The sequence below is a fragment of the Eubalaena glacialis genome, chromosome 1 (assembly GCF_028564815.1).
Source record: "Eubalaena glacialis isolate mEubGla1 chromosome 1, mEubGla1.1.hap2.+ XY, whole genome shotgun sequence".
Classification (NCBI taxonomy): Eukaryota; Metazoa; Chordata; class Mammalia; order Artiodactyla; family Balaenidae; genus Eubalaena; species Eubalaena glacialis.
The window spans coordinates 127572517-127598704 of NC_083716.1; the positions used below are offsets into that span (position 1 = coordinate 127572517).

Below are 26188 nucleotides of genomic sequence, written 5' to 3' on the forward strand. Positions count from 1 at the left end.
TTCTGTTCCTTGTTGATCTGCTGTATTGTTGTTCTATTCATTATTGAAAGTGGAGTGTTGGGAATTCCCTGGCAGTCCAGTGGTTAGGACTCCCTGCTTTCACTGCCGTGGGCCTGAGTTCAATCCCTGGTCGGGGAACTAAGATCCCACGAGCCACACGGTGCGGCCAAAAAAAACAAAGTGGAGTGTTGAAATCTCCAACTACTATCATTGAATTGTATATTTCTCCTTACATTCTTTTCAGTGTGTGTTTCGTGTATTTTGGTGCTCCTTTACTAGGAGCTGATATGTTTACAACTATTATATTTCCCTGACCCTTTTTCATTATGAAATGCTTTCTTTATCCCATACAGTTTTTGTTTTAAAGTCTGTTTTGTCGGATATTAATATAGACATACCAGCTTTCTTGTAGTTACTGTTTGTGTGATATATCTTTTACCATTCTGTTATTTCCAGCCTTTGTGTCTTCTGTAGATAGCATATAGTTGGATCATTTTTTATCCTGCCAATCTCTGTCTTTTGATTGAATCATTTAATCCATTCACATTTAATGTTATTATTAATGTACTTGGCTTATGTCTGCCATTTTGCTTTTTGTTTTCTATCTCCTGTGTTTGTTTTTTTATTCTTCCTTTTCCTGCTTTCTCTTGCATTAAATGAATATTTCCTAATGTAGCATTCTAATTTCTTTCTTTCTTTTTTACTTTTCTAGAGGGCTTTTTGTTAGTGGTTTTTCTAGGATTTACCATATATATCTTAACTTATCCAAGTCAGCTTCTGATTTACACTAGCTTAATTCTACTGATATAAAGAAAAGTTACTTCTACATAGCTCTATTCTCTTTCCCCTCTTTTTCTGGTATTCTTGTTATACATAATATTATGTTAATATTACAAACACAATACATTGTTATAACTATTACCTTACCATCAGTAGGCATTTCCTTAGCCCATACAGCTTTGTTCCCACCCACATCCTTCGTGCTATTATTGGCAAATATGTTACATTTCTATATGTTATAGGCCCAACATTACATTATATACATATTATTTTATACACTTGCCTCTAAAATCAGAAGAAAGGAGGGAAAATATGCATTTCTACAGTCTTTCCAATTACATAATTACCTGTTCTTGGTTGTATTAGTCTTCTCAGGCTGCCATAACCAAATGTCATAGACTGGGTGGCATAAACAACAGTAATTTATTTTCTCACTGTTCTGGAGACTGGAAATCCAAGATCAAGGTACCAGCAGGGTTGGTATCTGGTGAGGGCTCTTCCCTTGGTTTGCAGATGGCCACCTTCTCACTGTGGGCTCATTTGGCCTTTCTTCAGCCTGTGCAAGCAGAGGGAGAGCAAGTTCTCTGATGTCTTCTCTTATAAGAGCACTAATCTCATTGGACCAGTGCTCTACCCACATGACCTCATCTAACCTAGTTACCTCTTCATGGTCCCATCTTCAAATACCATTACATTGAGGTTAGGGTTTCAACATATGAATTTGGGAGGGATGCAAGCATTCAGTCCATAATACTGTACTCTTTATCTTTTTGTGTTTGTTCTAATTAGTGCCTATTGTAAAGTGTGTCTGCCAGCAACAAATTCACAGTTTTTATTTACTAAGGAAAGTCTTAGTTTTGCCTTCATTTTGAAAAATAGCTTTGCTGGATATAGGAATCTTTGTTAACAGGTTTTTCCCTTGACCATTTTGAATATGTTATCCCACTGCCTGCTGACCTTCATCTTGCCTGCTGGGAAGTTAGCTGTTAATCTTACTGGGGTTACATTATAAGTAACTAGTCATTTTTCTCTTGCTGCGTGTCTTTGACTTTCAGCATTTTTACTATGGTATCTCTTTGGATCTCTGCATTTATTCTGCTTAGAGTTTGTTGAGGTTTCTGGATGAGTAGGTTATTGTTTTTCAATATATTTGGGATGTTTTCAGCCATTATCTCTTGGAATATCTTTTCTGCTGCTTTCTCTGGTAATCCCATTATACGTGTGTTGGTTTGTTTAACAACACCCCACATTTCTCTGAAGCTCTTTTTTCTGTGTTCCTTTTTCTCTCTGTTCTTTAACTTATATAATCTCTTTTAATCTGTCTTCCTGGACCAGGGCTCGAACCCATGTCCCCTGCATTGGCAGACGGATTCTTAACCACTGTGCCACCAGGGAAGTCCCAATATTCTCTATTTGTTAATGCAACCTTGTCACCATTCCTTCTTTACTTCCTTATGCATGGTTTCCTTTGGTTTTGTGAACATGTCTATAATGGCTACTTTATGGCCTTTCTGATAAATGTGAAAAATCTGTTCTTTCTCACAGGCAGTTTCTGTTCCCTGCTTGTATCCAAAGTGTGGGTTACACTTTACTGTTTATTTTCATGCCTTGTAATTTTTTTTTTTTAATTAGACATCTTCGATAATGTATTGTAGCAGGTCTGGTTATTGTTGTTCACTTGTTAATTTGTTTAGTGCCTGACTGGATTATTTTAATGAAGTCTATTTAAACCTCCCACCACCAGCAAATGTTCAGCCTCTGATTTTTTTCCTCAAGCAGGGAAAACTATTTTGGGTATTCTGACAGTCATCCTGGAATCACAGTGGTTTCGATTGGACTCTTGTTTCTCTTTTTCCTTGACAGCATCCACTAACTGCTAGCTGATTACTCTGTTGTTTTCAATAATGCACTGACTCATAAATTGCTCTACAAAGTAACTCAATCAAAATCTGTCTCCTTTGAAGAAAAAGTTTCTGTAGTCAATATTTGATTTTTATTCTGACATAAGGAAGGCTCATTCCTGCTGTCTTTTTACCTGTTTCCCTCTTGCAAACTAGCAAGCCTACAGTTTAGCCTGAATCTTGAATCTCCTCCCAGTTGTCTTTACCACAATCACTACTGTTCCTGAAAGCACCTGTAGGCTTGAACTTCGTCCCACTCTGTTGCAATTAAAGACAGTTCTTTTGGGGCTTCCTTGGTGGTGCAGTGGTTAAGAATCCGCCTTTGATCCAGCAGTTCTATTTCTAGAAATCTATCTGGTTGAAATACCAGCACAAAGGTGCAAAGATAATGCTCAAAGCTGTTCACTGCAGTATTATTTGTAATTAATAAAAGCTGGAGGGCTTCCCTGGTGGCGCAGTGGTTAAGAATCCGCCTGCCGGGCTTCCCTGGTGGCGCAGTGGTTGAGAATCTGCCTGCCAATGCAGGAGACACGGGTTTGAGCCCTGGTCTGGGAAGATCCCACATGCCACGGAGCAACTAGGCCCGTGAGCCACAACTACTGAGCCTGCGCGTCTGGAGTCTGTGCTCCGCAACAAGAGAGGCCGCGATAGTGAGAGGCCCGCGCACCGCGATGAAGAGTGGCCCCCGGGCTTCCCTAGTGGCGCAGTGGTTAAGAATCTGCCTGCCAATGCAGGGGACACGGGTTCGAGCCCTGGTCTGGGAAGATCCCGCATGCCGCGGAGCGACTAGGCCCGTGAGCCACAACTACTGAGCCTGCGCGTCTGGAGCCTGTGCTCCGCAACGGGAGAGGCCGCGACGGTGAGAGGCCCGCGCACCGCGATGAAGATTGGCCCCCGCTCACCGCAACTGGAGAAAGCCCTCACACAGAAACGAAGACCCAACACAGCCAAAAATAAATATAAATAAATAAATAAATTTATAAAAAAAAAAAAAAAAAAAAGAGTGGCCCCCGCTTGCCGCAACTAGAGAAAGCCCTCACACAGAAACGAAGACCCAACACAGCCAAAAATAAATTAATTAATTAAGAATCTGTGCCCAAAAAAAAAAAAAAAAAAAGAATCCGCCTGCCAATGCAGGGTACACGGGCTCCAGCCCTGGTCTGGGAAGATCCCACATGCTGAGGAGCAACTAAGCCCGTGCGCCACAACTACTGAGCCTGCGCACTGAAGCCCACGCGCCTAGAGCCTGTGCTCCGCAACAAGAGAAGCCACCTCAATGAGAAGCCCACGCACCACAACTAAGAGTAGCCCCCGCTTGCTGCAACTAGAGGAAGCCCACACACAGCAATGAAGACCCAACGCAGCCAAAAATAATAAATAAATAAATAAATAAATAAAATTTATTTTTTAAAAAAAAGTTCTTTGGAGAATACATTAGGTGCTGTTTTATAGCCTCTTTTCTCCCCAGAAAAATCTCTGAGCCAGGGCTCAGAAGCTGGGGATTTGGACAGTGATTAGCTTCTCTAAAAGTGACACCCTATCCTATGAGCTGAGCACTTGGTAGAGGGTGGGGAGACCACAGCCTAGGATCACTGGCTTACCTCTCCTAGTGTGAAAAATCACCACTTCAGGAGCTGGGGCAAGGGTGATCAGGCCAGGGCCCCAGTATTCTCTGCATATCACACCCACAGTAGACCCTCTGTTGTACAAGTGGAGGTTGGGTGGAAAGGAGTTCCCACCTCTCACCCTCATTCACCCCAGATTTAGCTTCAGCAACAGGTACCTGAGGGCAGGATGAGAAAGCTGACATGCCACTCCTCCTAGGAAGAAACCCTCCCTCTGGTGCTGTGGGGAGAGGGAGCTCTGTGTTCTTGGCTACAGCTGTCTGGAGTAGAGTCTGTACCTCACTAAACTGGGAGGGGCAGGAAGGAGTAGTATTGGTTCAAATACCAAACTCACTTTTCTTACTGAGTTTTCATACATGTTCTTGAATAGATGTTTCTAGTTTGCTCTTCATCCTTAGGATCATTTCCATAGGGTTTCAGTGGTTGCTTTTTTATAGCTTTCACCACTTTCAGTGGGGAGAGCAGATCGGTAAACTCATGCTGTCGTGCCAGAAGTCAGTCTCTAATTGGTGAAATTTGATTCAAAAAATAAGAAATTATACTATTCTGGCATCCTGTCTTTTGAAATTATATTTGAAAGATTTTATGAATCTGAGGAGTGGGATTCCTGTTCTTCAGCTGTATCACGCAGGCGTACAAGCATCGTCCTCAGTGCCAGTGACAATTTTATGGTCTCACAGACTTAATAAGCAGCTAAGTTATTGTTAAAAAGAGCACCTTAGGATCAGCTATGCTAAAGCTAAAATTACTGTTTGGTGAATGTTTTCTACCACTTCAGTGAGCTACTAAAGTGATATATCCGTTAGCTCTGCACTAACAGAGCTGCTTGATGATAACCAGTTTATACTAGTGGGGTGGTTAGAATATGGCCCTTCTCAAACTCAGTCATTCTCCCAGGGGCACCACAGATATCTTTGTGGTTAATTGTGTTTGATAATAGCTACCCTTATATTTCTCAAGCCAAAGGCATCTTTTATGTGAAATGTGCAGTGCAGACCCTTGGGTCTCATTCAAGTGCTTGAAAAATACAAAGTTCATTTTAAGGAAAATGTTAGCCCTTACTGCAAGTAATTCTACATCCTACCTATTTTTTTAACAGGAAGTAATCCTCTCTTCAGGCAAGATTTCCCCCTCAGCTTCTCAGTTTCCTGGTAAAATTATGAACTGCGTTTCATGTCTTCTATCAAAGGACTAAATTCCTCTGTAATTAACTACGTGCTTTAAATTCATCATAGAATACAATTATGATATGCCTGTAACCCAGCATCTGCCAGAGGCTTAAATGTTTGCTTCCTTTCTCATCCTGGCAGAGTCTTATAATCCTCTGGGTTCACCAATTTGTCTTAGCTGCCAGGAAAAACAAAGTAGATTCGGTTCTCAGTGAACACAACAATCTTATCCCAAATGTCCCTACACCATTTCTGTTTTGCTTTTAAGTGTTTTCTTTTCTCTGTTTTTTAGTATACTCAGTTTTTTTTAAATCTTTCACATTGGAAATGAGCTATAAATGAATACTTCTAGGAATATAAACATTTAACCAGAAAGCCGAGAAAAACTGTCCATTTGCATGTAAGGGAAAACTCCAAGTATTGTACAATAAAAGTTTTATTTGACATTTATTTTCATTAATTGAGCGTATAGTTTGGTCAAATTCTAATTGGTTGAGGGTTTGTTTATATTGTCCTAGCTAGATATCCTCATCACAAAAATACATAAGGTAGAAGTCACCTTGAATTACAAAAAGCTTATAAGGCAGAAAGCTAATATTTTCTTCCAGAGACAGCAAACCTGACTGAAGTCTACCCCTCAAGTGAATTGAAGGTGATTTATATTTCAGAAGATCAGTGTAATTGTCTTCACAGGGCATACTGTGACTTCTGAAGACTTCTGAAGGAGATTCAGATTATTAGTTGATATTAAATCCCTGATACAGCATTTAAAAGTTGAACTTTTCAGGCAGTTTTCATAGAGTATTTTTAGTGGTTATAATTATTAAATGCACACGTGCATTTTTGGAAAATGCAAAAAGAGTATAAAGTATCAAGAATCAGCAATATACCCACAACCCTAAGTTGACTGCTACTGTCATGTTCATATTATTCTCTCAGTCTTTCTTCTTTTCGTATGTAGTTTTTTTGGTTTTTTAAAGTAAATTTATTTATGTATTTATTTATTTTTGGCCGTGTTGGGTCTTTGTTGCTGTGCGCAGGCTTTCTCTAGTTGCGGCGAGCGGGTCTACTCTTTGTTGCAGTGCACGGGCTTCTCATTGCGGTAGCTTCTGTTGTTGCAGAGCACGGGCTCTAGGCACATGGGCTTCAGTAGTTGTGGCACGCAGGCTCAGTTGCTGCATGGCATGAGGGATCTTCCCGGACCAGGGCTCAAACCCATGTCCCCTGCATTGGCAGGTGGATTCTTAACCACTGCACCACCAGGGAAGTCTTCGTATGTAGTTTTAACATAGTTGTGATCCTATTGGATATTTTTTGTTCGTGTGGTGTAGGGTTTTTCACATCATTAAAAATTTCTTTGTAAATATAATTTTTAATGTTTGATTTTATGAATATACAATAATTTATTTACCCTGGTGAGCAACTTGAATTTCTTCATTTTTATAGGGTCTTTAGAGCGGGATTAATAGATCAAAAGATATGACTGTTTTTAAGGTCCTTGGTACATTTTTTTAATGTTTTTGTTTGTTTTTAATAAATTTATTTTTGGCTGCATTGGGTCTTCGTTGCTGTGTGCGGGTTTTCTCTAGTTGCAGCGAGAGAAGGCTACTCTTCGTCGCGGTGTGCAGGCTTCTCATTGCAGTGGCTTCTCTTGTTGTGGAGCACGGGGTCTAGGCACGCGGACTTCAGTAGTTGTGGCACTCGGGCTCAGTAGTTGTGGCTCACGGGCTCCAGAGTGTAGGCTCAGTAGTTGTGGCGCTCGGGCTTAGTTGCTCTGAGGCATGTGGGATCCTCCCGGACCAGGGATCGAACCCGTGTCCCCTGCATTGGCAGGCAGATTCTTCACTACTGCGCTACCAGGGAGGACCCTATTTTTTTTTTTTTGGCTGCCTCTGGTCTTTGTTGTGGTGTGCAGGATCTTTTTTTTTTCTTTCTTTCTTTCTTTTTTTTTTTTTTTTTTGGTTGCGGTGCACAGGCTCATTTTTGCAGCGTGTGGACTTCTCTCTAGCTGTGGCATGTGGGCTTCTCTCCAGTTGTGGTGTGTGGGTTTTCTCTCTCTAGTTGTGGCATGCAGACTCCAGGGCACGTAGGCTCTGTAGTTGTGGCACAAGGGCTCCAGAACACATGGGTTCTGTAGTTTGCAGCACTTGGGCTCTCTCGTTGAGGCGCGCGGGCTTAAGTTGCCCCACAGCATGTGGGATCTTAGTTCCTGGACCAGGTATCAAGCCTACGTCCCCTACATTGGAAGGCGGATTCTTTACCACTGGACCACCAGGGAAGTCCCTACAGACATTTTTAAATACACGTACTTGTAAACAGAAGTGTACTGAACCCCCATGTACCCATCACTTAGCTTCTACATTTATCAACTAATGACTAATCTGTTTTCATTTAAACTTCTGTTTCATCCTCCTCCCATATTATTTGGAAATAAACCCAGGTATCATATTATTTCATTCACGAGTATTTCAGTATAGGTATCCCTAAAAGGTTTTTTTAAACCTACCTAACTTAATAGTACTATTTCACATTCTAAAAAATTTAACAGTTAATTTCTTAATTATATCTAATATCCAGTTGGTCTTTGTATTACCAGCTACCTCACAAATACTGCTTATGTTTTCACACATTTGTCTTGTAGAGTGTCCCAGAGTCTGGATTTGACTGATTGTGTCATCATGGTGTTGTTTAACATGTCTCCCTGTATTTTCTGTAATTCAGTACTTGGATCTAATGTATTTTTGATGCAGTTATGTGAGATGTAAATGCAAAAAGTTGTTAAAGCTAGATTAAGAAATAAAATACCATGTAAAGAAAGTTGATTTAAATGATAAAAAAGGGTGGTAACAGGGTTTTATAATAAATTAAGATTCCTGATTCCTTGAGAATTCTCAGAAAGAATTCACAGTATTGCTCTATGATTTTCACTATTTTCTTGAAAGAAATTGCTAAATGGAGAAAACTTTAAAGACATATTATGACAAATCCCATATTAGTTTGATTCTCAAAGACTAATCATTGAAAAATACAGTAATAGCTTAATGGTTTTACAATAACAGCCTTCTATTTTTGTCAGTATTTCCATTAGAATATGTCAGAATCATGTTCTATTGTTTATTCCTTAAATAGTACCTTATGTCCTTAGATAGCACATTTTTTAGGGAATAAAGTATTTTTTTCTGAGTCTCATCATTGTCTAACTGCATATTCTCTCTTCTAAAATATAGCTTAGTGAGATCCAAATAAAGTACCTTTTTATTTTGTAAAATTAGTGAGTTATTTTTCTTCTTTTTAAAATAATTATTTGAACAGTACAAAAATCCTATTTAGAGTAAGTTGTAAAAGAATAAGAGCAATGAAATCAGGAGTTATTTTTAAAAATCTGTGTTATTGTCAAAAACAAAGTGATTTTTATCCAAAAAGTAATTATTTATAACTCTCAGTTTAGAAAAGAGTTAGTTTTGACTTTTACTAAGCTGACCTACTTGAAAAATAATTTTATTTAAATAAATTTATAGGACTGTTCATTCAAAGAATCTTTACAGTCATCTCCATCTCATTGTGCTGTGTTTTTGTGTTTGTTTGATTTTTTTCCCCCATAGCTCCTCAGTAGGTTACTTGCAACCTCCAGGATCAGAGCAAGTACAGTTGCCTCGAACTACTTCACCATGCAATTCCCAGCAGCTTCAAGGCCACCAGTGTGCAGGTATGAATAGACAATTGGAAAAAAAGAAGGCAATGGTTTGTCCATTTGAGAAATCAGTTCCTTGGACATTTCTAGAAAAAGGTTTTCAACTTGTTAGGTGCTGAGATGTACCCAGAGTATGCAGGGCGCCATGAGCAATCAGAGCTAACAGGTTCCGTCCACTTCCTCCTTCTCCCTTGCTACCACTGCCGCTGCTCTCCGATTCTCCTCCTCAGGCTCTCCTTCCTGCCTGCCTCATAAGTACTGATGTTCTCTGGGATGCTTCCTCTCATTACTCTTCAGCTTCTTCCTCGGAAGTCCAACCACTTCCTCGGTTTCAACAACGGCTTTTTGCCAGTGTCTCCCAAATTTTATTTCTGCCAAGACAAGACCACATAGCCAACTGCCTGCTGGACATTCCTACTCAGGGATGTGTCAGAGGCACTAGATTTAGTATTTCTCCCTCTTCCTGCCTCCCTTTCCTCACCTACCTAGAGACCAATACAAATGGCAAAATTATAACTCTCTTCCATTCTCCCCTTTCACACTCAGCCTTCACCATTTCCTCAAAGCTGGTACCTTCTTTCCTTCCTCACTGCCTCTACTTTTGGTCAGTTCTTTTCATGTCTTCTTCACAGTAATTTCTTATGTGTTTTGCTTATTTCATGTTGCCCCCACGTCCAGCTTTCCTCCCCCGCAACACATGCACACATATATACACAATTCAAGAATCACTGTCCTGAAACAGATGTCTCTTCATGTCATTCCTCTGAATTAAAAATTTGCATAGATTCTCCATCTACACTCCCTAGCAGTTAAGCCTTCTATTTATACATATATGCTCAAGTCATACAGAACTCTATTTGTAGAATATACCATGCTCTTTCATGCCAAGGATACTTTTGTACCTGTTCTTCCCTCCGCCTGGAATGCCTGTCCGCCATCCAGTTTGCCAAAATCCTGCTTATCCTTGAAGTTTGACTCAGAAATCACCTCTTCTGCAAAGGCTTCCTCAGTCCTTAAAACAGAGTTTGTTGCTTCATTTTCTCTGCTTCCATAGTGTCTTAAACAATCCTTTATCGTATTTTATTGTAATGATCTGTTGACATATGTAATCTCAAAGAAGCAGAGAAACAATAAGTGATTATCAAATACATGACTAATAGTGGCTGCATCAGCATGGGCTGCTGTAGCCAAGGAGAACCTTGAGATGTTCCTAAGCAGTCAGCCCTTCTGTGGTGTGCCTAGCCAGGTCAGGGTGGTGCTATTTTGGGGAAATGGAAACTACCATTACGATTACTGCAATGTAAACAGTGGCCCTGGAGGTGGGGCACAGGGCACCTTACCTTACACTGAAGTGGTGAGTGGCAGAGTTACATTCCTAATACTAGTAGTGCTGCAGCACCAGTGCCATGGCAGGAATAAATCAGATAAGAAGGTAGATATTGTAGTCCACATGTACTGTACAGCTAGCAGTGTTTGTACATGCATATGATTATTATAACTCTTTAAAGTCAGCCAAGGAGGTCTTCCTAGCCTTTTTCAGACGAGAAAATACAATAAAAGAGGAAAAATAATTTCCCCAGAGTTAAAGGACATTTCAGGGCACTGAAATTGTGCTTTCTGATTCCTATATCCCAAACTTTTTCCCACCGCATGAAACTGATTCACTCAAAAGACGACTTTTCTCTGTATGTCAAAATTTCTGTAGGATACTAATTTTTCCCAGAGTGTTCCTTTATGTATTTAGAATAATGCTCATTTGAAAATGAATTTATTTTAAAAATTAAGCACTTTTATAGATCATATCGCAATTGTCCTACTCTATACTAGGTCTTGTTGTAGGTAATTGGGCTTTCCTGACTTACTATGTTTAGGATAAGTGAGATGTTTAGGTCTACAGAGTCAATTTCAATGTCTTTTTAAACACAGCACTTGTAGTATAAGCATTAGAGTTTAAATCTGGCTTGCATAAATAGCAGTAAAATTTTGTTCAGAGATGTAAAATTATTGCCATTATCTTGGTGTTTAAAGATACCAGCTATTTGCTAAAGTTTGCTAATTGCAGTGTCCTGATTCTGATTTTCAGCTGTGCCACCTCCACCAGCTGGTGGCGGAATGGTGATGATGCAGCTCAGTGTACCAAACAATCCACAATCTCGTGCCCATTCACCCCCACTGTGGAAACAAAACAAATATTACTGTGATCACCAGAGAGGACAGAAGTGTGTGGAATTTAGCAGTATAGACAATATCGTTCAGGTAAGATGCTCTTTTATTATAATTTTAAAACTTTCAATATTTAGTTACATAAGATTGACCAACCTATAAGGCTTGATGCCGAATTTGAAATCTTCTCAAACAAATTAGTAAAGAAGTTTGAACATTCTCTATATCCAGACAATTTATTTCAATATTTAAATATGTTTCCCAACGTTTGCATAATTTAAATTTTTTTAATTTAAAAATTCAGAAGATAAACTAGATCTGAAATTTGGTAAAGAAAATGAATTAAGCTGTTATCCTACCTTTCCCATATGAACTGTATTTTACTGTAGCCAGAAAGTTGATGAGGGAATGCTCTTCATCATAGAAGAAATACAATTAATAAATTTAAAAGCAATGATAGAATTTAAAAATCACTATTTTGGAATCCTGTTAAAGTAATGAACAGGGAAACATCATCAGCAAATGCCAGAAACATTAGGAAGAGATTTATGGGGAACTTTAAAATGGGTAGATTAGGCAGATAGCACTTGAAGCAACTGTTCAATTGTAGCATCAATTAAATTGGGCCAACCAAACATTATTTGCTTCCTAATGTGGTTTAGAAGCATCACCTATGATATACTCTTGTCAAAAATATTGAACCTGGGAATTCCCTGGCAGTCTAGTGGTTAGGACTCTGAGCTTCCATTGCTGGGGGCACGGGTTTGATCCCTGGTCGGGGAACTAAGATCCCATAAGCCGTGCAGTGCAGCAAAAAAAAAAAAAAAAAAAAAATTGAACCTGAATCTAATCAAGCCTCTCTAAGTCTAGCTATTAATTTACAGAAAATAAAGGAAGAAAATATAAAGCAATTTATGTGTACAGTGGAATATTTTATTGGATAAATTGGCCTATTTCTTTAACAAATAAATGGCATTTTTAAATGAAGGATGAATCTGTTGTAGATTAAAAGAGACTCAATAGTTATAACAATCAGATGCAATATATGGGGATCTTCCTTGGATACTGAACAGCCAAAAGACATTTTGGGGCAAAAAGTGGACAGTTAAATATGTTAATTTTGTTAGTATGATAAAGGTGGGTTTTTTTGTAATAGTTCTTATCTGTTAGATAGAAATATTTATGTACTGAAATATTTACAAGTGAAATGCTGTGATAATCTGAGATTTCCTTTAAATTGTCTAGTGAGAGAAAAAGCAGGGGATATCACAATCAAAGCTGGATGATGCGTATATGGAAATTTGTTATACTCATCTATCTATGATGAGTATATACTTTTATATACTTGAAAGTTTTTATATACTTGAAAGTTTGTTTACAACATTGAAAGGTTTTTAATTTTTTTTTAAAGACAAACAAAAAATTTGTCAATGCACATGACAAAATCATATCAAAATAAAAAAGGCGAAGGTCACTTATAGGCTAGCTCACAAACTATAAATGGCCAATGGCCATTAAACATAAAAATATAAAAATAGTTTTTTATCTATATAATTGGGATATTTAGGAAGACTATTAATTTGCAGTGTTGGCAAATATATCCAGTTGTAAACTCTCTGTGACTCTTGGTAAATTGATTGATGCAACTCTTTTTGGAGTGTAGTTTAGTGACATTTTTCAAAATGTGGAAGGCCTCTGATTCACAAATTCACTTCTAGAACTTTGTCTAGTAAAAATTGTGGAACAAACATACAAGAATATGTTTGCAAGGATATTTCTTTCTTCTCTGTTGTAACACTGAAAATCTGAAAATAGTCTGATATTCAGTAGTGGGTAAATTATTAAATAAATTTCTGTGCCATTTAGGAAAAATTCTAGAGCTGAAAATACCATGACTAAAATGAAAAAATACACTAAAGGAATTCATTGGTAAATTTGAGCAGGCAAAAGAAGGAATCAGAGAACTTGAAGATAGGACAATGTAAATTATTCGAGTCTGAGGAACAGACAAAAAAGAATGAAGAAAAGTGAACAGAGCGTAAGGAACCTATGGAACACCATCAAGTGGACCAACCTACACATTGTGGGTATCTCAGAAGGAGAAGAGAGAAGGGGGCAGAGAGAATATTTGAAGAAATAATGGCTGAAAACTTCTCAAATTTGATAAAAGACATGAATGTAAACATCAAGCAGCTCAACAAACTCCAAGTAAGGTGAACTCAGAGATGCACACTGAGACATATTGTAATCGATTTTTAGAAAGACAAAGACAGAGAGAATATTAAAAGCAGCAAGAAAGAAACAACTCATCACATATAAGGGAGCTTCAAAAAGATTATCAGCAGATCTCTCATCAGAAACTTTGGAGATTGGAGGCAACAAGCCGACATATTCAAAGTGCTACAAGAAGAAAAACCATCAACCAAGAATCCTATATCTAGCAAAACTGTCCTTCATGGCCTTCCCTGGTGGCACAGTGGTTAAGAGTCCGCCTGCCAGTGCAGAGGACACGGGTTCAATCCCTGGTCCGGGAAGATCCCACATGCCGCAGAACAACTAAACCCGTGCGCCACAACTGCTGAGCCTGTGCTCTAGAGCCTGCAAGCCACAACTACTGAAGCCCGCGCACCCTGCGCACCACAACAAAGAGTAGCCCCCACTCACTGGCATTAGAGAAAGCCCATGTGCAGCAATGAAGACCCAATGCAGCCAAAAATAAATAAATAAATTTATTTTTTTTTTAAAAACTGTCCTTCAAAAGTGAGGGAGAAATTAAGAATTCCTAGATAACGAAATTTGAGACCTGCCCTGCCAGAAGTTCTCAAAGGAGTCCCGCAGAGTGAAATGAAAATATGCTAAACAGTAACATGAAGCCATATGGGGAAAAAGCTCTCAGTTAAGTACATGGGCAATTATAAAAACTAGTAATATTTTCCAATGGTTTATAATTCCACTTTTTGCTTTCTACATGAATTAAGAGATTAATATTTTTTAAACAATTATTATCTCAAAGACAGTGTTATTATAACTTTGATTTCTAACTCCCCATTTTGTTTTCTAATTATAAGTTTGGGACTTCGCTGGTGGTCCAGTGGTTAAGACTCTGCACCTCCACTGCAAGGGACACAAGTTCGATCCCTGGTCAGAGAACTAAGATCCTGCATGCCATGCGGTGTGGCCAAAAAAAAAAAAAATGAATTATAAGTTTGTTTGGGGGCACATAGAGTATAAAGATGTAATTTTGTGACATCAGCAACCAAAGGGGGTAGAGACAGAGGAGCACAGTTTTTGCATGTTATTGAAGTTAAGCTAGTATAAATTCAAATTTGAGCATTATATTTAACTTTTGGATGTTAGGTGTAATCCCCAAGGTAACCATGAAGGAAAAAAGCTATGGAATATATACAAAAGGAAATGAGAAAGGAATTTAAACATTTCAGTACAAAAAAAATCAAGCAAACACAAAAGACAGTAGTGCAGGAAATGAGGGACAAAAAAGCTATAAGACATACAGAAAACAAATAGCAAAATGATAAAATTAGGCTTCCCTGGTGGCGCAGTGGTTGAGAATCTGCCTGCCAATGCAGGGGACATGGGTTCGAGCCCTGGTCTGGGAAGATCCCACATGCCGCGGAGCAACTAAGCCCGTGAGCCACAACTACTGAGCCTGCGCGTCTGGAGCCTGCGCTCCGCAACAAGAGAGGCCGCGACAGTGAGAGGCCCACGCACTGCGATGAAGAGTGGCCCCTGCTCGCCACAACTAGAGAAAGCCCTCGCACAGAAACGAAGACCCAACACAGCCAAAAAAATAAATTAAAAAAATTAATTAATTTTTAAAAAATGATAAAATTAAATCCCCCTTGATTGGTAATCGCTTTAAATGGAAATGGATTAAAATCTTCAATCAAAAGACAGATTGGCTGAATGGGTAAAAACACATGATCTAACTATATGCTGTCTACAAGAGACTCACTTTAGATCCAAAGCCACAAATAGATTGAAAGTGAAAGGATGAAAAAAGATACTTCATGCAAATCATAACCAAGAGAGCAGAGGTGGTTATGCTAATATCAGATCCAAAAACTTTACAAGATACAAAGAACATTATATATTAATAAAAGGTTCAATACAGCAAGAAGATTTAACAATTCTAAACTCTTACACACCTAATTACAGACCATCAAAATATATGAAGCAAAAACTGACACAATTGAAGGGAGAAATAGACAGTTCTACATTAATAGTTGGAGACGTAATACCCTACTCTCAATAATGGATGGAACAACCAGGCAAGATAAGTAAAAAAGTTAGCTTAAACACAATGAACCAACTAGATCTAGCAAACATACACAGACTACCTGACAACAACAGCATACACATTCCTCTTAGGTGCACACTGCACATCCTCTTGGATAGACGTTATTGTTAGGCCACATGTAAAACCTTAACAGATTTTATTTATTTATTTAAATTAATTAATTTATTTATTTATGGCTGCGTTGGGTCTTTGTTGCTGTGTGCGGGCTTTCTCTAGTTGCAGCGAGCGGTGGCTACTCTTCATTGCAGTATGCAGGCTTCTCATTGCTATGGCTTCTCTTGTTGCAGAGCATGGGCTCTAGGCATGCAGGCTTCAGTAGTTGTGGCACACGGGCTCAGTAGTTATGGCTCATGGGCTCTAGAGCACAGGCTCCGTAGTTGTGGCACACGGGCTTAGTTGCTTCGCGGCATGTGGGATCTTCCTGGACCAGGGCTGGAACCCATGTCCCACACATTGGCAGGCAGATTCTTAACCACTGTGCCACCAGGGAAGTCCCCAAGCCTTAACAGATTTTAAAAGGTAAATATCATTTGAAGTATCTTCACCAACCAAGATTGTACTGGAGGTTCTAGGCAATGCAATTAGGTAAGAAAAAGAAATAAAATGTGTCCCAATTGGAAACGAAGAAGTAAAATTGTCTCTGTTCACAGATATTATGATCTCCCCACAAGACATTTATAACTAGAAAGGAAAAAATAGTAACTTGACAATGGAGAAACCGGGCAGACACCATCTTAACCAAGCAGTCAAAAGAAACATCACCAGTACTGTGGTGACAAATGGATGGCGTGTACCTTCTCACAGGATGCATTGAGAAGGACACAACATCAGTTCTCTGGGATTCCCTTCCCCGAATGTATATCATAAGCTTTTTGATGAGGAAACAGTAGGCAAACCCAAGTTGAGAGCCATTCTACAAAATAACTGGTCTTCAGAGTGACCTTCAGAAACTGATCTTCAAAATGTCAAAATCATGAGAGAGAAGAAAGACAGACTATTCTAGGTGAAGAAGGTTAAAGAAACAAGACAACTAAATGCAGCAGTTGATTCTACAGTGGATTCTGTACTAGAAGGAGGAAGTTTTTCTTTCGTTTCTTTTTCTGCTATAAAGTACCTTAGTGGGACAGTTGGCAAAATCTGAATAAATTATATAAATTATGTGATATTATGTCGTTAGTCACCTGATTTTGATAATTCACTGTGGTTATTTATATAAGAAAATGTCCTTGTTTTTAGGAAATAGACACTAGTTATTTTGGAATAGAGTGGTATTGTGAGCAACTCATTCTCTAATAGTTCAGAAAAAAAGTAACTATATATAGAGAGAGAAAGCAAATATAATAAAATATTAACACTGGGAAATCTGAAAATTTTTTGCACTATTTTTGCAACTGTTTTAAGGATGAAGTTTAAAATAAACAGTTAATGTGAAAAAAAGAATGAAGTAGATGTGTATATTCTCTGATGGAAAAGTATCTACAATATTATTGTAAAGGTCCAAAAGCAAGATTCAAAAATAGGATGTACAGTCTGTTTCCATTTTTGTAAAACAGATGTATGGATGCATGTGCATGGAAACAGTTTACCAGTGTTTATCCTTGGGAATTGGAAATTATAAATTTCTATACTGTTTTAATTTTTTTAATAACAAAGTACCTATTGCAGTGGTGTAACAAGTACATATCTGTAATCAGAAAGAGTAAAAATTTCTGTCCAAAAGGAAATTTGCAAAAAGCCTAAAATGCTGACCTGTTTTCTTGATATAATTGCAGCACAGTCCTCAACTCAGTAGTCCCATTATTTCACCAGCTCAGTCGCCAGCACCAGCTCAGCTGTCCACCCTGAAAACTGTCCGTCCCTCTGGACCGCCACTTTCCATCATACCCCAGTTTTCTAGACCCTTTGTCCCTGGGCAAGGTAAGTGTGCACAAAGCTAGTCACAGCCACAGAGAATTTTAGGACATCCATTCCCAGTCACTTTGCGATTTACTTGGTACCACTACCTTTCATTATTCCACAGGACTGCATTTTCACCTCACTCAGGCATTTTTATTTATTACCGTTCACTCTCCTAACCTTAAGGTTTCATCACAATTAATAATTAATTACTGGGACTTCCCTGGCAGTCCAGTGGTTAAGACTCCATGCTTCCACTGCATGGGGCACGGGTTCAATCCCTGGTCAGGGAAATAAGATCGGGCATGCCACACAGCATGCCCCCCCCAACAAATTAATTAATTAATTACTAATTTATTAATTACTTATAATAATTACATGATGAATTAAAATGACTGACTTATTCTTCAGCTCCATTCCTCTGTAGTAGTAATAGGCAATGTGATATCTGTTTTGTATTTCTAATTTCTATATTAGACTAATATATCAAGAGTTTATTCAAAAATTTATTCAACAAATATTGAGGACTTACTGTGCCCCAGATGTACAAAGATGAATAAGGCCAAGGCCTCATCATCATCAACTCTCAGTCTAGTTGGAGGAACAGAAACTCAAGCAAATGATTATAAAATAACATGGAAACCATTAATTTTATTTCCTGGAATTTATCCTAAGGATAATGTACACAATGGTTTATGCACAGAAGAGTTTATTCTATGCCAGAAAAGTTCAAAAACAATCTAAATGTCCATTAGTAAGGATTAATTAGATTATGGATATATATATCTCCATATAAGTAATCCTATACAGTAATCTAAAAATAATATCTTAAAGAATCATTAAGAGGGAAAGTAGTCATAGTACAGTGAGTGATTTTTTTTTTTTTTAATTCAGACAGAAAGTCACAAAAATTATACTCATCCTCATCAGTTCACTCAGTCCCATGTAATTAATTTTTTTTTTTATCTTGCTCTTTTGTTAGCACTTTTATGAGTTCATCAGTTTTTCTTTAGAGTTCTGAAAATGCTTATTCATTCAGTTCAGCAGTACAGTCAGTTACCAGAAACCTGTACTTGTCAGAGTCTTTTCCATGAATTTCTTGAAGATGAAACCCTTTTATAGGAACATATTTGCAAAAGCATCAGAGTACACCCAGAACTGTCTATAAATGACAAAAGACTTAAAAATGACCACAGTTAAAGATTTGATGAAAGTTCATAATAATGCAGTTGACAAGAAAATTAGTTATTTTTGAGATACACATTTTAAAGTAATAACTAGGATTATGACTTATAACATTATACCAGAACATATAAGATTTTTAGAAATTTCACATAATGTCTGAAACATTTATATTAACATATTTCCATACAAATAACCCGATGAAAGTTTAGTATTAGTTGTTTTGTTTGTTTGTTTTTTTATACTGCAGGTTCTTATTAGTCATCAATTTTATACACATCAGTGTATACATGTCAATCCCAATCGCCCAATTCAGCAATTCTTTTTAAAGAACAAGTTAATTTACAATAGCCAGGACGTGGAAGCAACCTAAGTGTCCATTGACAGATGAATGAATAAAGAAGATGTGGCATATATATACAATGGAATATTACTCAGCCATGAAAAGAAACGAAATTGAGTTATTTGTAGTGAGGTGGATGGACCTAGAGTCTGTCATACAGAGTGAAGTAAGTCAGAAAGAGAAAAACAAATACCGTACACTAACACATATATATGGAATCTAAAAAAAATGGTTCTGAAGAACCTAGGGTCAGGACAGGAATAAAGACACAGATATAGAGAATGGACTTGAGGACACAGGGACGGGGAAGGGTAAGCTGGGATGAAGTGAGAGAGTGGCATTGACATGTATACACTACCAAATGTAAAATAGATAGCTAGTGGGAAGCAGCCGCATAGCACAGAGAGATCAGCTCGGTGCTTTGTGACCACGTAGAGGGGTGGGATAGGGAGGGTGGGAGGGAGGGAGACGCAAGAGGGAGGGGATATGGCGATATATATATACGTATACCCGATTCACTTTGTTATACAGCAAAAACTAACACAACAATGTAAAGCAATTGTACTCCGATAAAGATGTTAAAAAAAAAAAGAAGAACAAGTTCCATGGACATTTCAAAAAAGAAGATAAACAGATGTCTAATAAGCCCTTGAAAAGGTGCTCAACATCATTCATTAGGGAAAGGAACATTAAAATCTCAGTGAAATACCGCTCACCCCCACTAGAATGGCTATAATCAAAGAGACTAACAAAACCAAATGTTGGTGAAGATACAGAGCAGCCAAAATTTCCACACATTGATGTGGGAGTGTCAAATGATATAACCACTTTGGAAAAAGATTCGGCAGTTCCTTACAAAGTTAATCACTTACCCTGCAGTGCAGCAGTTCCACTCCTAGGTATTTGCCCAAGAGAAATGAAAACATGTCTGTGCAGACTTGTACAAGTACATTTATAACAACCTTATTTTCTTACAACAGCCCAAACTGAACAGTGACCCAAATGTCCACCATCAGGAGGTTGGATAAAAAAATTGTAGTATTCCTTACAACTCAGCAATAAAAACGAACAGAGCAAACCACTGGCATGCAACAACATGGATGCATCTCCAAGTCGTGTTAAGCAAAAAGCAAACCAGACACAAAAAGAAGACATGATTCTAATTTTATGAAATCCAACTGTAGGCCACTAAGCTACGATGTTAGCACTCAGATTGTGGTGTGAATGAGATATGGAACTGACTGAAAAGGAGCTTGAGGGAACTTCCAAGGAGATGGAAATACTCTTCTCTTTGGGTCATGGTTACATGAACTTTTACAATTGTTAGATTTCATCAAACCCAACACTAAAGATGTGTATTTTATTTTACGTTAATTATATCTCAGGTTTTTAAAAGAATTATAAAATGCACACATATATACATGTGTAAGCACGCATACATAAAACCAAGACTGAAAAGATACACACCAAAATGTTAGAAGTAATGGAATTACCAGGGTGGTCTCTAACTTCTCCTTTATAATTCTCTATTTCCACATTTTTTTACAAAGCCAATAACTTTAATAAACTAGAAAAATAAAGCACGTTATAAAAAAATAAATTGAAACAGTGTGGGGATTGAAACAGTATGTGGCAATGTAGCCTACGAGGAGGGGTCTCTGGCTGTTGCTGACTACAGTCTCATCTCTGTATTTGCAAAGACTGCTGCTCCATAGGCCTGAACTTAACTCTGACTTCTTTGCAACTGTTTTTTATACATCTTCATTCTTAAAATTGCATCTCTGATCTCAGTGCTAAACCTCCATGTCATATCTTCCCTTCAACTGTTGTTTGGGGTGGAGCAAGTATGTCATGGGTGTATTCTGCCAGGGAGCTGCCCAAGCACCCCAAAAGTGTTTATCAGAAAAGAGCCCCACAGAGTGGCAGGAGGTTCATGCCTTGCTTCTCTCTGTTAGGAAACTGTCAGGAGAAGCACTGTATGATTTCCTGAAGATGCTGTCCTAGCAGCTACCCATAACCCTTCTCCAGACACTGAATGTGCTACATTTGGGGACTTACGGTTAAAATAAAATGAGAATATAACAAATGAGAAAATTATTCTCCAGGACAAGGCTTTTGCAGTCAGCATTTATGAAGCCCTTTCCATGGGATGACTTTTAGGCACTCATGCGTGAAAGAAAATAATTGGAGTATCTCCATCCTGACTATCCCGCACTTGTTGATTTAGGAAGGGGTTGCTTGCTTATGAGTAACACTGAGGAACTATGCCACTCTTTCTAAGCAAGTTTACATTATAAATATTGTTACAGACTTTCATATAAAGAGGGCTTAAGAGCAGACCCAAGACCTAGAATGTAAATATACCCATTGATTAAGCCTAGAAAAATGTTTGTATGAGGATATGTGTATGTATAAATGCATATGTTTATAGTAATTAATAATGAATTTGGAGAGATAGAGAGCTTCATGTTTTCCCAAGGTTTTTTCCATCCCCTGAAATGTAACTTCCGTTAATTTTTAATCATCAGAGAAAAGTGTGGATTTTAGCATCTCAAGTGGGCGTAATGAGTTATTATAGTTACTTTGGTGGATTTCGCATAGAATGTTAAGGTTTACAGAGCTGTTCTCTCCATGCTAACCTGTCTACCCAGCTCCTACCACTTAACCTCCTTCATAACCATTGTTTTTAGTCCTTAGTCCTTTCAGAAGTTTACCCCACCCAGCTCTTTAAAGGCTAGATGGAGGCTTTTAATTCTTTTAAAAAAATATGTCAATACCTACACTATTTTTTATTCTACTGAACATGTTTCCCCGTCTCATCCTGAGACAGTTGAGAAAACTGTGAGAAGTACTTCATACCCGAGGAAAACGTAAAAATCGTTTTTTATCAACTTTCAGGAGATGCCAGATACCCGTTACTTGGCCAGCCCCTGCAGTACAACCCTCCTGCTGTTCTGCACGGACACATCCCAGCCCAACAGGTGTGAGATCCGGCTGTCTGACCTCCTGGGCTTTGTTGGCAGAGCATCATGCTTCTGTTGCTGAGAGTGTGGAGCGCCCTGGCCCCCGAGTTGGCACCGCACTAAGGAGAACTGTGTGCCTGGGCCAGTGGATGTATCGGTGTTGCCCTGGCCTGTCCGAGAGCAGAGTGAGGGAGAAGGTGGTGGGCCGCTTGGCGGAGCAGGGGTCCCTGAGCACAGTCCAGATATCGGGGGGTGGTGGAGGCCATTGGGCGCTCTCATTTACAAAAGACTGTTCGGCAAGTGACTGGTGATAGTGACAGGCCAAAGTGCCCCTGCCGCCGAGGCAGAATTCAGAAGGCCTGGAACTGGGTTTTTTTCTGCTGAAATAGAAAACCCAGACCGAGTATGGTTATGCGTTAAGCGGTCTAACAATTGCAGTCACATTTTGCAGCATCATTAACCTTATTATTCATGTTTGTGGATTTTCAGGGTCAGTCTGGCAACAGGCATGGAAACCGAGGAAGGAAACAAGCTAAAAAAGCTGCATCCACCGACCTTGGTGCAGGAGAAGCAGGTGTGTCCCCAAGAGGCATCCGGATGTGGTTCTACAGACTGCTGGCCTGACAGTCTGTAAAACTGCCACCCCCACAGAAACAGGTTTTCCTCTTCTAGAGTCCTGCACAAAGCCTTAGAAAATTATGCCATCTATAATGTAGGGTTCTTGAACGTGTTCTTTTGTTTCTGTCTCATTTCAGAATTTGAGAGTACTGAGGTACAGGTGGGTTTAGGAGGGGTGAAGGGACCAAAGGGATTCAAAAGAGATGTGAGAGAGGAGCAGGTAGAATGAAACGCGTTGCCTCTGTATTCTTTGAGAAAGGAAATAGTCTTTACACCCTTTAGGCGACAGGCTGAAGGCTGAACGAACAAATAAATACATTGCCTTTCTATGGCAGGGTGTTTTCAAGTCGGTACCTTAACTTGCTTTTCAACAGCCTTGGGGGCGTTAGGGCAGGTGCTCTTTTAAAGATCCTGTGCAGTTTTACAATGGGAATTCGAAGTCCAGGAAACTGTGTGCCCAGGATCACACACCTAGTTTGGAGACGCCACTGCACAGGTTGCGTTTTGCACGTGAGGCTGCCAGTGTGGCCGCCTGAGGAGTAGGTAGGAAGTGTTTAGAAGACGGCCGTAACAAGTATAACTCTGCGGATTTGAATGGTTTCAGAAAATTGTGTTCATTTCCTGTGTCATATTTGGGTCTGCGGTACTTTTTGCCCACCTGTGGGTAACAGGGGTTATTAATTGTACACCTTTTCCATTCTAGTTGTTGGGAAGGTCTTGGAAATTACTGAACTACCAGATGGAATAACTCGCGTGGAAGCCGAGAAGCTTTTTGGGGAACTTTTTAAAATTGGCGCCAAGATCCGGTGGCTCCGGGACCCCCAGTCCCAGCCCCAGCTGCGTCGTCACCCCCTCTGCTGTGGCAGCGGGGACAGCACTGTCAACCCCGAACGCTCTAAACCCAGTGACTTGGCCTCCACGTACACTGTCTTAGCCACGTTCCCCTCCATCTCCGCCGCGCAGAATGCTCTGAAGAAACAAATTAACTCGGTTAACAAGTTTAAGCTGAGAACAAGCAAGAAGCACTATGACTTTCACATTTTGGAAAGGGCAAGTTCTCAGTAACAGCCCCCTCGGACCCATGGCCTTTGTGATTCCCCCGTCCTCGCCCATCTTTAACTGGCTTGGTATTTGGAGCTTCTGTTAACATGATAGAGACTCCTAGGATGTGTGGTCGTGGCGTTAACAACCTCTGAAGACAGGCCGGTGATCCAGCAAAGGGGGGAAGATACACATTTCACCCCAAATGACTGTAGGAATCCACATCGGAATGATACAGAGTTAGCAGCTTCTTCTGAGGAAGTGCTGTTCAACTGCCTCCTAACTTTTATAGTTATTTTGTTTTATATTTCTGAATTCTTGTATCAGATCCAAAGCTCTATTGTACAGCAAATTATTCTTCAAAATGATTACAAACAGTTGCAACCTGTATTTCTTTTTTTGCAGCCAGCACAGTGTGACCCAACATAGAATTTGGGGGAAAAAGAATGCAGGAGTGTAATAACCAAGTCACAACCATGCACTGTCTTTGGGGGGCTGGAGGGTGACTAAGGAGAGCCCACAAATAGAAAATTACTCTTCCCCTGTATCTCTAAACACAGACACAATTTCCAGAAAATACAGAACTCCCTCGTAGGGTCCTTTCCTTATTCACTTAGGTCGTATGAATATTAAGGGTAAAGTAAATTATGTTCTTAATGCCTCTTAATCAAACCACTTAGGTTCAAAGGGGAATAGGAATCATTCTAGGCAGGAAAATACTTCCACTTTTTTATTACATCTCCCTCCAATAATTAAATGCCACTTATTTTCATTCCCTTCCTTGTGGATTTTTTTGTCACCTGAGGAAATGCATTTGATGAGTGCTGGAAACTTCTTCAAGTGGTTTAGAATGTGTTTTCATTGTTGGCAGCGGATCACTGGACATCAAAGATTCATTGCACTTATGAACAAGGAACCTTTTTTTCAATTCGCAAGGCTGTACAATGTGTGCTGATGCAAGCCTTTTTCAGTTCAAGAGAATAAATGTTTACAAATGTATACCCACTTTGTCTTTTGTAAATTAAAATCATGTTTTTCAATGAGAGTCAGTGTTGAAGACTTAACCTGTCTTGAAGATTTCAATTTCAGACTTAAGGAAGATTTCAGACTTAAACCGCCTCGTTTTACAAATATTCTACAAAGCATCACTTTCTCCGTGGGAGTGTTTCTTGTGGGTATGACTCATGTCATTTCGTTCTCTCATAAGTTAATTCCAGTCAACTGTAGACAATTTTGAGTATGAACAAACTCATAGTCAGAAAATAGAACATGAAAATAGGAACAAATAAAATAGAACATTTCATCTACAATGAAAATAGAACATTACGTTCGGTTAGGTAAAGAATTTGTGTTTTTAGCTGGTATTTTGAGCACCCAGTTGTCCTGTTTAGCTCAAATACTTTATAGAAAGCTTTCACCATTTGTTAGCCCAGCAAAGTCAAACCACTGAGAAACCCAAAGTAGGGGTCGGAGGCGGGGCGCTCTGCCATCAGCAACTTGCCTGGAGCCTGACTGGCTTCCAGCCCAGACTAGGGGTTTACTTTGCAACTCAAGAGCAGTAGGTGTTAACCAGGCTCCGGTGCAGATGTTCACTCCTTCTAGAGCATTTGCAAAGCGCTACTTTGTCCCAGGGAATCCGGGACCTCCCCGCAAGCTGGTGCGTTCCAATCATGAATTGTGCTCCTGGGAGAAGTGGGAGCTGCCTGTAAACCGTGTCAGATTAAGGAGCCATACACAGAGAAAGAAGAGTGAGGACTGTGAAAATCGCTCACTTTCGAGGACTGGTGAATTTAATTTCTGACTGTAGAGAGTCAGAGATGGAGAGGACACGTAATTAGGGCCAACATTGCAGCAAGAATTATTATTTAATCACATTTAATCATGGGGGTGGAAACAAAACTACAATCCTATGGTCTATTTCAATTCTCTGAGTATTCTCTTTAACTTTTGCAGTAGTAAGCCTGGTAAACCTACATAAGGTTTTTTCTGGACTTTTTTAAGATCTATTCTCTTAGCAACTTTAAAATATACAACACAGTATTAATGACTAGTCATCATGCTGTACGTTAAACCTGAAGTTTTGCTCTAGACCCTTGGTTTACCCTGGAGGAGGGAGTTGAAGACTGTCCAGAGGAAAGCAGAGCAAGGCTACTGTGCAGTCAGCTCTTGCCCTCTACCCCTGTCCCCTGACAGTCACATGGGAACACTGTCGAAATCGCCCCACCACCACACACGTTACAAAAATATGCACGCATTCCCTACAGTATATTCTCCTGTTTTGATCTTCTAAACTCTGATTTCACCTATAGAAAAATGATGGGAGGAGGAAGCACACACAGGAGGCATTTAAAGGTGTGACTTGGCCCATACTCTCAACCTTCCTAAAGGCAGCTTCAGATGTCCCACAGTCCTGGCTGTGGGTTTTCCCAGAGCACTGACCATATTTAGGGGCAGGTAGTACTTCTACCAGTAAGATGAGTTATTCTTACCTGTGCCAA

The 26188-nt window shown here is 39.3% G+C and overlaps 1 protein-coding gene across 11 annotated transcripts in view; it reads left to right on the forward strand.

Moving 5' to 3' along the window:
* R3HDM1 (R3H domain containing 1) overlaps window positions 1-24676 on the forward strand; it is a 190203-nt gene extending 165527 nt beyond the window's left edge. For 10 of the 11 annotated variants that reach the window (XM_061183524.1, XM_061183534.1, XM_061183567.1 and 7 more), the window contains 6 exons: window positions 9078-9181; window positions 11250-11422; window positions 17420-17564; window positions 21967-22049; window positions 22521-22605; window positions 23353-24676. In XM_061183524.1, coding sequence (XP_061039507.1) covers window positions 9078-9181; window positions 11250-11422; window positions 17420-17564; window positions 21967-22049; window positions 22521-22605; window positions 23353-23714 — 952 coding nt within the window. In that variant the 3' untranslated portion in view covers window positions 23715-24676. The remainder of the gene's footprint in view (window positions 1-9077; window positions 9182-11249; window positions 11423-17419; window positions 17565-21966; window positions 22050-22520; window positions 22606-23352) is intronic. The other variant, XM_061183610.1, reaches the window with a different exon arrangement.
* The last annotated feature ends 1512 nt before the right edge of the window (window positions 24677-26188 follow it).